Below are 13425 nucleotides of genomic sequence, written 5' to 3'. Positions count from 1 at the left end.
CTGTGAGGTCAACTCATAGCAAGCATTGTAAACGGCCCAGGGTCAAAATCAGAAGCACAGGAGCAACTTATCGTTCATTCACCAGACTTGGACCAAGCAAAGAGACTCACCCTCTGAGTTCAACGGTTGCATGTTTGATGTGAATGATAGAGGCAGGAAAAATTCCCTGTGGAGAGAGCACAAGGGCAGAAGTCAGGCATAATATTCAACTGCAGACTGCAATGATACAGGCCATTCAAAGGCTGTCCTTTTATGAACAAATTAAATATTTCACGCAGTGACGGGCAACCTGGTCTAAAGTTTAGGGTTGAGTGCGTAGAACCATAGAAACATTGAATCATCGAAAAATAGCAGGAGTAGGCCATTTGGCCCTTCGAGCCAGCATCACTATTCAATATGATGTCAGGACTTTCATATGAAGAAAGACTGGATAAGCTCGGCTTGTACTCGTTAGAATTTAGAAGATTGAGGGGGGATCTTATAGAAACTTACAAAATTCTTAAGGAGTTGGACAGGCTACATGCAGGAAGATTGTTCCCGATGTTGGGGAAGTCGAGAACAAGGGGTCACAGTTTAAGGATAAGGGGGAAGTCTTTTAGGATCGAGATGAGAAAAACATTTTTCACACAGAGAGTGGTGAATCTGTGGAATTCTCTGCCACAGAAGGTAGTTGAGGCCTTGAGGTGAATGGCGGTGCAGGCTCGAAGGGTCGAATGGCCTACTCTTGCACCTATTTTCTATGTTTCTATGATCATGGCTGATCATCTAAAAACAGTACCCCGTTCCTGCTTTTCCCCCATATCCCTTGATTCCCTTAGCTCTAAGAGCTAAATCTAACTCTCTCTTGAAAACATTCAGTGAATTGGCCTCCATGAAAACATCAAGTGAATGCGTGAAAGTCACCTATCCATGTTCTCCGAAGATGCTGCCTGGCCCACTGAGTTACTCCAGGCATCCGTGCATGTGTGTTTTTTTTTGCGGTAAAGCAGCTTCTGCAGTTCCTCACGTCTCTTTGCGATCGCCTACTTTGCCTGCGCACTCATGTCAGTGATGAAAATTATCACGGAGATGTAACTGACTTGGCGGTGGTGTTGGGGGGGGGGGGTGGACGGGGGGGGGGGGGGGGGGGGGGGGATGGAAAGTGGTGTTTGGTTCAAGTCTGCAACCAAAACGGTGAAAACCTCACCTCACCTCACCTCACCTCACCTCACCTCACAATCTCTACCTGACAACTTGGGTTTTGAGGAGCTGGGAAACGTGGGTGGATGGTACTAATGCTGACAGAGAAAACACTTTTTCACCCAGAGAGTTGTGAATTTGTGGAACTCCCTGCCACAGAGGGCAGTGGAGGCCAAGTCACTGGATGGATTTAAGAGAGAGTTAGATAGAGCTCTAGGGGCTGGTGGAGTCAAGGGATATGGGGAGAAGGCAGGCACGGGTTATTGATAGGGGACGATCAGCCATGATCACAATGAATGGCGGCGCTGGCTCGAAGGGCCGAATGGCCTCGTCCAGCACCTATTTTCTATGTTTCTATGTGTTCCGTGTATTTTATGTTCCCTCCAGCCCAAACTCAAAGCTGCTGTGAATATGGAACACCGTGTCAAGCCAGAGTTAACCACATCTTTCTGCACAGCATGCTTGACAATCCAGTTGATTTGACTCGTTGCCACAGGGAAACACGGCCCAGATTTTGATCAGTTGGACACTATTCCCGTTGCACTTTGCTAAGCGCTTCCTGTTCAGAGACAGCCAATGGATGATTTTACTTCGGAGTCACGTGAGTGACTACGTGAAGTACCCCGCCAGGATGCATGCGTGTCATATCGCTACACGCATTGCAACGAGTCACAGCAGGGGGAACGATGTTCTCTTAGCGGCAGAATTTGAAAGCCGGGAATAGCAGGTAAGGAGACTCTGCATTCCTTCCACTTACCTTACAGGTGGAGACATGGACCAGATCCACGAAGGCTGCGAGAGAGCTGGCGGGGAGAGAATCGCGGAGTTGCGGGCAGCCGGCAGCAGCAGCCAACGGCACGCCAATCTCCCGTAATGGGAACAGCTGTGCCCGACTTCGCTCCAGCACCGGCCACGGCCGGGCGATAGAGCGAAGCAAAAAACTAACAGAGTCGTTGACTCCGATGAGCCCAAATGAATAGCCGCGAGCGGCCATTGCCCGTGCGCATTGGAGCCGGTTGGAGCGGCTGGGAGCGGGGAACAAAAGCAGCCACGAAGGCCAGTGCCCGCGAGCATTGGAGCCGGTTGGAGCGGTTGAGGGAACAGGAGCAGCCGTGAGCGGCCAGTGCCCGTGAGCATTGGGGCCGGTTGGAGCGGCTGCAGGATCAGCAGCAGCCGCAAGTGGCCTATGCCCGAGAGCATAAGAGAGCAGTTGGAGCGGCTGCTGGAGGAAATACTCCAAAGTGGCAGGCTCCGGGAGATGGAGGCTAGCCACAGTGGGCAGTACCCCTTGTGGGGCTGCACAGTGTTTCTCCCTCATCGGAGGGGAGCAAGGAGGATCAATTCTGGGCTGACCCTGAAGAGGGGAGTGATCAACATACCCCTAGTATGCCTGGGGTGAAAGAAAACATGTTGGATATGGTGTCCCAGTTTATCCAACCCGACCAAACTGGCCTAAACCTGGAGCCGAAAATAGCGGCAAGCATTGACTACATGTCTTTTAACCAACTACAGGGACAGGCATTATCGGACACCACGGCACGACACTTACCACCAGGGAACTCCAAGTCGTTAAATGTTCCCAGTGTCAACCAGTGCATCTGGAAACATGTCGGGGCATCAATTAGAACCAGGGACTTAAAAATACAGAAAGTCCTAATGGCTAGTTTTCACGGGGCGACTTGACGCAAGATGTAGCCAGAGTGGAGTGGTCGTGGTCTAGCACGGTATCACACGATATAACGGGGGTAGAGTAAAGAGTTCCCACGGTACTCGGCAATTCTGTCATTTTTGCGAGTGACTTGTCCGTCTCCCGATCTTTCCCGTTAATCGTGAATGAACATCGTGGACTGTAGTGTAGTTAATCACGTGGCACAAATGGTTACTTTGTTGTCAGACACTATATTGGTTTTTTTCACCCGAGCTCTTTAATGAGCTGAAGAATAATCTGTGTTTTTTTAGACAAATGTTGTTTGGTGTGATGCACCTTCTCTCAATATGTGCAAGAAGTCGTCTTTTTATTTTGTCAAATATGAATAAAGACTGTGTCTCACATTGACCGTGATGATTGTGTTATTTTATGATCTACTGAGAGGTGAAACTTTCAGTCTGACGAAGGCTCTCGACCCGAAACGCCACCCGTTCCTTCTCTCCAGAGATGCTGCCTGTCCCGCTGAGTTGCTCCAAGCAACTGGTGTCTATCTTCAAAGGACTGACTAGGACTGCCTCGCTCTCTCTCTCTCTCTCTCTCTCTCTCTCCCTCCCTCCCTCTCACACAGGCATGACTGGAGGAACTCCGCGGGCCAGGCAGCATTTACGGAGGGAAATGGACAGGCGACCCATTCTTCAGGCTGCCTTATGTCTCTCCCCCCCTCCCCCCCCCCCCCCAACTCCCACCCACACACGCGAATGCTGGAGAAACTCAGTGGGTGCAGCGGGGCAGAAACGTTGTCTATTTCCTTCGTTCCATAGATGCTGCTGCACCCGCGGAGTTTCTCCATCATTCGCGTGTGTGGGTGGGAGTTCGGGGGGGAGAGAGACAGGGTCACTGAAACAGGCATGTGAGATTTCACATCCACCTTGTGTGTGTACCTCTCTCTCTCTCTCTCTCTCTCTCTCCCTCCCTCACTCTCACACAGGCATGAATGGAGGAACTCCGCGGGCCAGGCAGCATTTACGGAGGGAAATGGACAGGCGACCCATTCTTCAGGCTGCCTTATGTCTCTCCCCCCCCCCCCCCAACCCCCCCCCCCACCCGCGAATGCTGGAGAAACTCAGCGGGTGCAGCAGCAGCATCTATGGAACGAAGGAAATAGACAACGTTTCGGCCCCGCTGCACCCGCTGAGTTTCTCCAGCATTCGTGTGTGTGGGTGGGAGTTGGGGGGAGGGGGGGGGGGCGGAGAGACATAAGGCAGCCTGAAGAATGGGTCGCCTGTCCATTTCCCTCCGTAAATGCTCTCGCTCTCCATTCATGCCTGAGAGAGAGAGTGAGGGAGGGAGAGAGAGAGAGAGAGAGAGAGAGAGAGAGAGAGAGGCACACACAAGGTGGATGCGAAATCTCACCTGCCTGTTTCAGTGACAGACACCCACCGCCAGTAAATGAAGACACCCCCATCTGTCTCCCCCTCCTCTCCCTCGACTCCCCCACCTTTCCCTCCCAACTCCAGTCCCGTCCCGACCCCCTGGGAAACTGAAGGTTTCCCGCTGTAATTAAAGAGTTCCCACGGTAGACTGTAAAACTGGGACCCTGGTTCCGGACTCCCCCAACATCGGGAACATTCTTCCTCCATCTAGCCTGTACAATCCTGTAGATATGATTAGACAGGTATCTAGTTATTTAATTAAATTAATGATTTCTATCGCCCAGCCTCTCATCTTTCAATCGGGTTCGGCCAGGAAGGAACTGCAGATGCTGGATTAAAACGAAGATAGACACAACATGTAGCTCAGCGGGACAAGCAGCATATCAGAAGGGTCTCGACCCGAAATGTCACCCATTCCTTCTCCCCAAAGATGCTGCCTGCCGTCGAACTCATTCTCTTTAAACCGGCATCTGCTGTTCCTTCCGACACATACACAAGAAATAAGCAACTTTTCGGGCCGAAACGTTGCCTATTTCCTTCGTTCCATAGATGCTGCTGCACCCGCTGAGTTTTTCTCCAGCATTTTGTGTGTGGTGGGTGGGAGTTGGGGGGGGTTAGAGAGATAAGGCAGCCTGAGGAAAGGCTCGCCTGTCAATTTCCCTCCGTAGATGCTGCCTGGCCCGCGGAGTACCTCCAGTTAGAAACTGTTTTCAGACAAAAAGAGACACACTGACATTAATGAAATGCTTGTTAGCTAGTTTTATTAGATTTGTATGTAAATAGCAAACTGGCTGGATTCACTCTATCCAACTTCCGGGTTCACCGTTCGCAGGAGTTCCCACGGTGACCGCAAGAGTTACTACGGATATCGCACTGGCCACTACGTTCATAAAATGTTGCAATGCTCAACCACAAGTGTACAAGTCACTCTTGGACAAATTCAAACATGTTTGAATTTTCTCCCGAGTACCCAAGTTACACGATTACCTGCCGTTAGCACCACGGTGGTCCACGAATGCTGTACTGTTATCGCACAAGGTTCCCACGATGTTAAACTCTGGTTACCTCTTGCGTCAAGTCGCCCTGTGAAAAGGGGGTTTAACAGTCCTAACAGCAGGAATTACGGCTTTTGCCCGCACATTGAATGAGCAAAACATGACCCAAGACCACCAAGATGCACTGGCTTTACTCTGCAACTCACAATACGAGTTAAACAATATTAGGGAAAGTGCTATCCAACCGGCTTTAGACCACAAATTTGCAGGCCTCTGCAAACCTGGAACCTCCAAACCATCAATACTACTATTTGGAGGGGATTTATCAAAACAAGTCAAAGAACTTGACGAAGAGGCGAAAACCCTGGGGCTCATAAAAGCAACATCCAAAAACTACTTCGGCCAGAAACAGCACACCTGGGGCAGCGGCAACAGATGCATTTTCACTGCATTGGGGGAAATTGTTTATTTATGCATTCCCTCCTTTCTGCCTCATCAGTTGGGTATTAAGGAAAATACAGCAAGACTCTGCGTCTGGTATTTTGATAGTATCCGATTGGCCTACTCAACCATGGTTCACGGTGATACTAGACATGCATCATGCATTAGAACCATGCATCACCATCCATCATAGGCCTAATTTACTGGTCCATCCGGTAACAAAGGAAAGATCACCCACAGATCTATGAACATCCCGTCTGTTCTGGAATTCCTGGCAAGCCTCCATTACGATGAGAGGCTCAGTCATGGTGCCATCAACTGCGTCAGAAGTGCTCTGTCAACATACCTGTGGCAAGGAACAGAGCAGCATTCTGTTGGGACACACCCTGGTAACCAAACTCATGAGGGGCATTTTAATGTTAATCCCCCAAGAACCAGGTACTCCCAAATATGGGATGTGAGCATTGTACTGACCATGTTAAAAAACTGGTCTCCAGCTACAGCTCTGTCCCTACAGAAACTGACTATGAAAACAGTCATGCTGATGGCCTTGGTCACGGCACAAAGGGTCCAGTCGCTACAGAAACTAAGGCTGGACAACATGACTATTTCATCTGGAAATTTAACTTTTCACATCAATGAATTAGTCAAACAGAACCGACAGGGGTCAGCAGGCCTAAAAACAGAATTCAGGGCATACCCGACAGATGATCGTCTCTGTATTGTAACACACTTACTATTATATATGGAGTATACTAAGATCATCAGAGGGAAAGAAATGTCACTTTTAATCAGCTACAAACAGCCACTGTGACAGTCCAGACCATCTCTCGATGGCTAAAACAGGTCCTAATAAGGCTGGAGTAGACACTAGCATTTTAAATCTCACTCCACCAGGGCTGCCGCTACATCGGCAGCTATGAAATTGGGTGTTCCTATGGACCAAATCCTCAAGACAGCAGGATGGTCAACGGAGAAAACTTTCCAATGATTTTATAACAAACTAGTCATTAAACCTGGAACATTTGCAGAAACAATTTTAAGTTCTGTAATATAATTTACCCCATAAATAGGGGCTATAATTTGGTGTTAATATATTTATCATTGGGTTTTCAATATCGTATTGATGTCTAATGATGTTAACACTATTCTCCCCATAATCAAGGCAGATGGGATGCATGGACTCGTTTCCACGGCATGAAATCACAGAGCTTTAAAATCTTCACGTAGTCACTCACGTGACTCCGAAGTAAAATAGTAAGATTAAACGAGAACTTACTAGTTTGAAGTTTGATCGTTATTTTATGAGGAGTAACGTTGAGGAATTACGTGCCCTCCGCTCCCACCCTTGATCATATACTCAACTGGTATCTCTTCTCTAATCTTACTATGTTTAGTCATTACAGTTATCTGTGATTTCACACCGCTGCTTTGAAGAATGACACGCATGCGTCCTGGCGAGGTTCTTCACGTAATCCCTCAACGTTACTCCTCATAAAATAACGATCAAACTTCAAACTGTTAAGTTCTCGTTTAATCTTACTAACATTAATTGCTGCCGCAACAAGTGAGATTTAAACAGAGCACTCTCCTCCACTTAAGGGCCTGTCCCACGAGCATGCGACTGCATGCGGCAAGCGTGACCAAACTGGAAGCGGGGGCCGCGCTGAGGTCGAGTGATCCCGTACGAGTTGACGTGAAGTTCAAGTGAAGTCCGCGGGAAGTTCGCGTTTGACGTACGGCATCAAGGCGCTGCGTACGGCGTCGAGACGCTGCGCACGTCCGTCGAGCCTCAATGCGGCTGCGGGCCGGTAGGCCGTTGCCCCGCAGAATATTTGGACAGTGTCAGTTTTCCAGAGCCCCGCACGATGTCGGGACCAGCTCCGCACAACTCCATACGGCTCCGGCGATCGAAGTGGGACCGGCCCCGCGAGGCCGTACAGCTCAAGTGACCACATTAGGTCACGCTTGCTGCATGCAGTTGCATGTTGGTCGGACAGGCCTTTTATAGAGCGTCATAGAGTGATACAGTGCGGAAACAGGCCCTGCGGTCCAACTTGCCCACACCGCCAAACGTGTCCCAGCTACACTAGTCCCACTTGCCTGTGCTTGGTCCATATCTTTCCAAACCTGTCCTATCCATGTACCTGTCTAACTGTTTCTTAAATGATGCGATAGTCCCAGCCTCAAGTACATTCCATACACCCACCACCCTTTGTACGAAAAGGTTACCCCTCAGATTCCTGTTAAATCTTTTCCCTTTCACCAACTTATGTCCTCTGGTCCTCGATTCACCTACTCTGGACAAGAGCTTCTGGGCAAGAGACTACCCAATCTATCCCTCTCATGATCTTAGACACATCTATAAGATCACCCCTCATCCTCCTGCGTTCCAAGGAATAGAGTCCCAGCCTAGGCAACCTCTGCCTCCAGCCCACACCCTCTGGTCCTGGCAACACCTTCATAAATCTTCTCTGTACACTTTCCAGCTACACAACATATTTCCTATAAAATAACATCTCGCCTATAACAAGGTGCATCTCCTCTCTAATTGAAAGCAGGAACATATTTGTCCACGTGGGTGAAGCTAAGACCTGGATAGTGTGGGTGTGGAGAGAATATTTCCACTAGTAGGGGAGTCTAGGAATAGAGGTCACAGCCTCTGAATTAAAGAACGATCCATTAGGAAGGAGATGAAGAGGAAATTCCTTCGCCAGAGGGTGGTTAATCAAGGCCAAGTCAGTGGATATTTTTCAGGTGGAGATTGATAGATTCTTGATTAATATGGATGTCAGGAGTTATGGGGCTAGGAGGGAGAGACAGATCAGCCATGATTGAATGGCACAGTAGACTTTATGGGCCGAATGGCCTAATTCTGCTCCCACAAGTTATGAACTGATGAAGGGGCTGCGATGGATATCTGATCAACTGTGGAGGCATCGCAAGCAGGAATCGATCATCAAGTGACATTGAAAGGCCATTTCTGAGACGGGCTGGCAAAATGATTAAGGACCCCTCACACCCCAACCATGGACTATTTGCCCTCCTCCCATCAGGGAGGCTAGTACAGGAGCCTCAGGTCTTGCACCAGCAGGCTAAGGACCAGCTTCTTCCAAAACACCATTACCCTGCTGAACTCACAGGCCCGATGCTAGCTATCTTTTATCTGTATATATTTTTTTGCCTATGTACTAGATCAATATATCCTCATTTGTACATATTGTATTAACCAGTATTTTTACTACTTTGCACTCTGATTAGATGCTACATAGAAACATAGAAATTAGGTGCAGGAGTAGGCCATTCGGCCCTTCGAGCCTGCACCGCCATTCAATATGATCATGGCTGATCATCCAACTCAGTATCCCGTACCTGCCTTCTCTCCATACCCCCTGATCCCCTTAGCCACAACGGCCACATCTAACTCCCTCTTAAATATAGCCAATGAACTGGCCTCGACTACCCTCTGTGGCAGAGAGTTCCAGAGATTCACCACTCTCTGTGTGAAAAAAAAGAGCATAAACTGCATTTTGTTGTACCTGTACTTGTATTTGTGCAATGACAATAAAGTTGAATCTAATCTAATTAATCTAATCTAATCTAATCTAATTTGATCTATTTTTAGATCAACATTTACCGTAAACTAAACAGCTCTTCCCAGCAACTTTGAACTGTTCGTCATCTCTGCTGCTCTGAGAAGGGTTCAAGGGGAAGTGAGTTAAGTGCAGGAGGAAATAGTCAACATATATTTTTCAAGCTACAAAAGGTGCAGAGAAGATGTTACGAGGATGTTGCCAGGACTCGACGACACAAGGACTCAAGGGAGAGGTTGATAAATGTGAGGTTATCCACTTTGGCGGCAAAAACAAGGCTGGCACTTTATTCCTTGGAAGGCAGATGAGGGGTGATCTTATGGTGTGTACGAAATCATGAGAGGAATAGATCAGGTAAACGCACAGTCTCTTGCACAGTTTAGGAGAATGGATAACCAGAGGACATAGGTTTAAGTTGAAGGGGAAAAGATTATATAGCAACCCAAACGTTTTCGTATAAAGGGTGGTAAGTGTATGGAACGAACTGCTGGAGGAGGTGGTTGAGGCAGTGTTTGAGAAGCTATTAGAGGGGTATATGGATGGGACAGGGTTTAGAGGGATATGGGCCAAACGCAGTCAAGTGGAACTGGTGTAGATGGGGAAGTGGGCAAGATCGGTGTGGGCAAGTTGGGTCGATGGGCCTATTTACACACTATATCACTCTATGACTCTTTGGGTGGCAAAAGGTGGAAGGAGACTTTCAGAGAATTCACGGTGGCACAGCGGTAGAGTTGCTGCTTTACAGCGGCAGAGACCCTGACTACGGGTGCCGTCTGTACGGAGCTTGTACGTTCTCCCTGTGACCTGCGTGGGTTTTCACCGAGATCTTCGGTTTCCTCCCACACTCCAAAGAGGTACAGGTTTGTCCGTTAATTGGCTTGGTATAAAATGTAACATTTTCCCTAGTGTGTGCAGGCTAATGTTAATGGGTGGGGATCGCTGGTTGGCGTCTACTCGGTGGGCCGAAGGGTTAATTTCTGCACTGTATCTATAAACTGTACAGCACATAAACAGGCCCTTCGGCCCACCCTGTCCATGTCACCCATCAAGCACCCATGTGCAGAACAGAAATACAGCAAAGAGCAGCTTTGTACACTCTGGAGTTTAGAAGGATGAGACGTTACTTATTGAAACATATAAGATTGTTAAGCGTTTGGACACACTAGGAGGTAGGAAACATGTTCCCGATAATGGGGTTAGTCCAGAACCAGGGGCCACAGTTTATGAATAAAGAGTAAGCCATTTAGAACGGAGACGTGGAAACACTTTTTCTCACAGAGAGTGGTGAGTGTGGGGACTTCTCTGCCTCAGAGGGCGGTGGAGGCCGGTTCTCTGGATGCTTTCAAGAGAGAGCTAGATATGGCTCTTAAAATTAGCGGAGTCAGGAGATATGGGGAGAAGGCAGGAATGGGGCACTGATTGGGGACGATCAGCCATGATCACATTGAATGGTGGTGCTGGCTCAAAGGGCCGAATGGCCTACTCCTGCACCTATTCTTTCATCTAAGGAAGCTGGCGAAGGTGAAGCCCATTCTCGAGCGGCAGCATTTTGAGACAGTAATCCATGCCTTTATTACATCTAGGCTGGATTACTGTAACGCGCTCTATTTTGGTGTTGCTCGTTCTTCACTGGCTCGTCTCCAGTTGGTTCAGAATGCTGCTGCTCGCCTTTTAACTGGGACTCGAAAGAGGGAGCACATATCGCCAATTCTGGCCTCCCTCCACTGGCTCCCGGTGCACTTTCGAGTTCATTTTAAGATACTGTTATTTGTTTTTAAATCTCTGAATGGGCTCGCCCGCCCCGCCTTACCTCTCTGAGCTGCTCCACCCATACGCTCCTGCCCGGTCCCTCAGGTCAGCTGGTCAGCTGCTCCTGGAGGTACCGAGGTCTAGTCGGAGGCTCAGAGGGGATAGAGCCTTCTCTGTTGCTGCTCCGGCACTCTGGAACACCCTGCCGTTGCACATCAGACAGGCCCCCTCACTGTCCATCTTCAAATCCAGTGTTAAAACACATTTGTACTCCCTGGCTTTTGACCATGCCTGAGACTTTGCTTCTGTTTTTGGTGTTTTTAATGTTTCTTTATTTTACATATCTTTTCCTACTATTTCTTTTGATTGTTATTATTGGTGTGTATTAACTTTTTTGACAATGATTAGTGATGTACAGCACTTTGTTGCAGCTATGTTTGTTTTTAAAGTGCTCTATAAATAATATTATTATTATTATTATTATTATCTATTGTCTGATGGTTGTTGGGAAGAAGCTGTTCCTCAACTTGCTGGTCGTGGATTTCAGGCTCCTGCCCGATGATATTGGCTGCCTTCATTGGCAGCACCTCGAACAGATCTCTTTGGGCAGCACAGGATTGGTGGGCTGAAGGGCCTGTTTCCTGTACTACATGAATGACCCTCTGCTGATGACAAATTCAAATTGGTCAAGGGAAACATCATCTACGTTGAGCAGTTATCAAGACCTACCTTTACACATCGGTTTTTCAAGGAATATCCTTTGTACCAACCTATGAAATAGAAAGACAAGGAGCATCACTGCCAAGAAGATCAAAGAATCCGGGCTCAACAGTAAATTCACAAACATTAGGTCACAGTCTTAGAGTCACAGTAATACAGCGTGGAAACAGGCCCTTCGGCCCAACTTGCCCACATCGACCAACATGCCCCATCTACACTAGTCCCACACGCCTGCGTTTGGCCCATATCCCTCCAACCCTATCCTGTCCACATAGCTGTCTAAATGTTTCTTAAACATTGTGGCAGTCCCTGCCTCAACTACGTCCTCCAGCAGCTTCTTCCATACACACCACCACCCTTTGCGCAAAAATGTTACCACTCACCTTAAACCTGTCCTCCAGTTCTCAATTCCCCTACTCTGGACAAGAGACTCTGTGCATCTACCCGATCTATTCCTCTCATGACTTTGTACACCTCTGTTAGATCCCCATCATGTATAGTCTTTCCGCCGACTGGATAGCACGCAACAAAAAAGCTTTTCACTGCACCTCATTACAAGTGACGGTAATAAACTAAACTAAACCAGCGGCATATAAGAGTCTTTTGGATGGGCACATGGACTTGCAGGGAAAGGAGGGGTATGGATTTATTTGCAGGCTGATAGGAGTTGGTTCTGCCCTTGTGTCCAGCACGGACATTGTTGGCCAAAGGGCCACTGTTCAAGGTTCTATGATCAATCGCATCAATTCATCAGTTCATGTTATACGAGCAAAATTAGGCCATTCGGCCAATCAAGTCTACTCCACCATTCAATCATGGCTGATCTATCTCTCCCTCACAACCCCATTCTCCTGCCCTCTCCCCATAACCCCTGACACCCGTACTAATCAAGAATCTGTCAATCTCCACCTTAACATTGTCCATTCACTTGGCCTCCGCAGACGTCTGTAGCAATGAATTCCACAGATTTAAGGCAGAGATGGATAGATTCTTGATTAGTGCAGGTGTCGGGGGTTATGGGGAGAAGGCAGGAGAATGGGGTTAGGAGAGATAGATCAGCCATGATAGAATGGCGGAGTAGATGATGGGCCGAATGGACTAATTCTGTTCCGATCGCGTGATCTTATGATCGTCTCTGCCCAGAATCGCCAGAAATTGCATCCTCTAGTCCTGACAACATCCTCACTGGGGGTACAACCCTACATGCTGAGTGGCGACCTCATTGAATCTATTTCTTGTGACCTTATGACCACCCTCTGACTAAAGACATTTCTCCTCATTTCCATTCTAAAGGTACATCCTTTAATTCTGAGTCTATGGCCTCTGGTCCGAGACTCTCCCACTTGTAGAAACATCCTCTCCACATCCACTCTATCCAGGTCTCTCACTATTCAGTACGTTTCAATTAGGTTCCCCCCCCCTCATCCTTCAAAACTCCAGCGAGTACAAGCCCAGTGCTGTCAAACGCTCATCCTATGTTAACCAACCCATTCTTGGGATCATTCTCGTAAACCTCCTCTGGACTCTCTCCAGCGCCAGCCAGCACATCCTTCCTCAGATACGGGGCCCAAAATTGCTCGCAGTTCTTGTAAACTCCATCTGGTCTCACGGAATGACAGAGCAGGGGTACTGATTGTGGATGATCAGCCATGATCACATTGAATGGC

General features: G+C 48.2%; 1 protein-coding gene across 1 annotated transcript in view; it reads right to left on the bottom strand.

The window, feature by feature from the left end:
• The window catches only part of LOC129715704 (dedicator of cytokinesis protein 2), a gene marked incomplete at its 3' end in the record, with an annotated part of 264879 nt that overhangs the window by 173675 nt on the left and 77779 nt on the right, over positions 1-13425 (bottom strand). The window contains exons 3-4 of the mRNA XM_055665562.1: positions 11768-11808; positions 111-166 (exon numbers count right to left, since the gene is read on the bottom strand). Of these exons, the coding sequence (XP_055521537.1) occupies positions 111-166; positions 11768-11808 (97 nt within the window). The remainder of the gene's footprint in view (positions 1-110; positions 167-11767; positions 11809-13425) is intronic.

The sequence above is a fragment of the Leucoraja erinacea genome, unplaced genomic scaffold (genome assembly GCF_028641065.1).
Source record: "Leucoraja erinacea ecotype New England unplaced genomic scaffold, Leri_hhj_1 Leri_133S, whole genome shotgun sequence".
NCBI classification, from domain to species: Eukaryota; Metazoa; Chordata; class Chondrichthyes; order Rajiformes; family Rajidae; genus Leucoraja; species Leucoraja erinaceus.
This window is presented reverse-complemented; position numbering and strand designations above follow the sequence as displayed.